At 44.9% G+C, this 1433-nt stretch overlaps 1 protein-coding gene across 1 annotated transcript; it reads right to left on the bottom strand.

Annotated features, from left to right (window-relative positions):
- Nucleotides 1-680: 680 nt before the first annotated feature.
- LOC103583453 (melanoma-associated antigen 10-like) lies at nt 681-1391 on the bottom strand (the record flags this gene model as incomplete). Its single annotated transcript, XM_008564762.1, has 1 exon — nt 681-1391. A coding segment is annotated over one exon (711 nt), but the record flags the coding sequence as incomplete, so codon positions are not given.
- Nucleotides 1392-1433: the final 42 nt, after the last annotated feature.

Here is a 1433-nt window from a genome sequence, read left to right as displayed (position 1 = left end):
ACCATTCTATGGGGAGCAGTGGGTTGGGCTTATCCTAGTCTCTCCACGACTAACACAGGCCTTTCCAGAGAGCGACGCTCAATAAATGCTTCCAGAATCCACGAGCCTGTGAGCAGTGGTTTCATTTATTGAGATGTAATTTCTCCTAGATCTTTGAAGAACAGAAGCAAATCCAGGTATACATATATATTTTAATTTCAAAGAACAACAGACTTAAGGAGAAAAAGAAGCCAAAAATTAATCATTTCTTATTTTTTTCTCTATTTTTGACCTCAAGTTATTTTATTAAGTTTTTCATATTTCCGAGTAAATTCCTATTCCAATACCATGCTATCTTATTCCAGACCACAAAATAAGATGGAAGGTTTTCCAATTTGTTTTATGAAATAGCAAAACTTTTACTCCTGAACTGGATAAAGAGTAACAAATATGTGATCAATGTCATTCGTGAACTTAGTTTCTTAAGCTAATTAAACCTTCCATTTAAAGGGATAACATTTGAAAAATTCAAAACTGAAAACAAGAGAAAGCTCCAGCTAAGCCCTATGGAACAGGAAACCAACGCTGTGACTCACTCTATTTCCCCTAGCCCCACACTATCTTTCTACTTAAAACATTGACTGCTATTTTCAAACACGGTGAAGAATCTACCTTAGACTTCATTTGGGGTTAGAGAAGCTTCAAGGTGTGGCCCTAGAACTGGTACTGGCCATGACAGAAGTGCCATTTAAGGTGGCAATTCTGGCCTGGGCTCTCTCTTCCTCATCTCTCAAAGCCTCCTCATACAAGTATGGGAATAAACTGGGGACAGTAATATTGAACTTGCCCAAATACTCCAGAACTTTCATCTTGGTGGTTTCAGCGTGGGCACGTGGGCCCCACAGGAACTCGTAGCGTGCAGGATCACTGTCGGGCACCTGCCGGTACTCCAGGTAGTTTTCCTGCACCCAATCTTCAGTGATGAGCTTCCTGGGCTCCCCATAGATGGAGTGCTCGCTCCCAGGACACACCCCGAGCATACTCAGTGCTTCCCACATGGACTCCTCAGAGGTGCAGTTGCCCTCCATGAAGATCAAGCCCAGGATGCTAATCAGGAGGCCAGTCTTAGGCATGCTTTGGTCATCACTCTGCATCCCATCATAGGTGAGGCCCAGGCAGATGCTGAGGCTGTAGGCGTGGCCGGCAGGATCCACTTCCTTCACTTCAATGCCATAGACCAGCTCCAGGCACTTAGAGACTCTGCTGAGGATGGCAGGGAATTGGTCCTCGTAATTTTTGAGGACACCATTCAGCATTTCTTCCTTTGTGATTGGCTCCTTCATTCGATACTTGAGGAGCAGGAAATTTAGCAAATCACTCATTGTCTCCTCGGGTGCATCCTGGAGCAAGGACTCAGAGACTTCCGCATCCTGCGAGGTGCTCGGGCCTGCCTC

The sequence above is a fragment of the Galeopterus variegatus genome, unplaced genomic scaffold, assembly GCF_000696425.1.
Source record: "Galeopterus variegatus unplaced genomic scaffold, G_variegatus-3.0.2 Scaffold23186, whole genome shotgun sequence".
In the NCBI taxonomy this organism is placed as follows: Eukaryota; Metazoa; Chordata; class Mammalia; order Dermoptera; family Cynocephalidae; genus Galeopterus; species Galeopterus variegatus.
The sequence above is the reverse complement of the archived record's forward strand: the minus strand, read 5'-3'. Positions and strand labels throughout refer to the sequence as shown.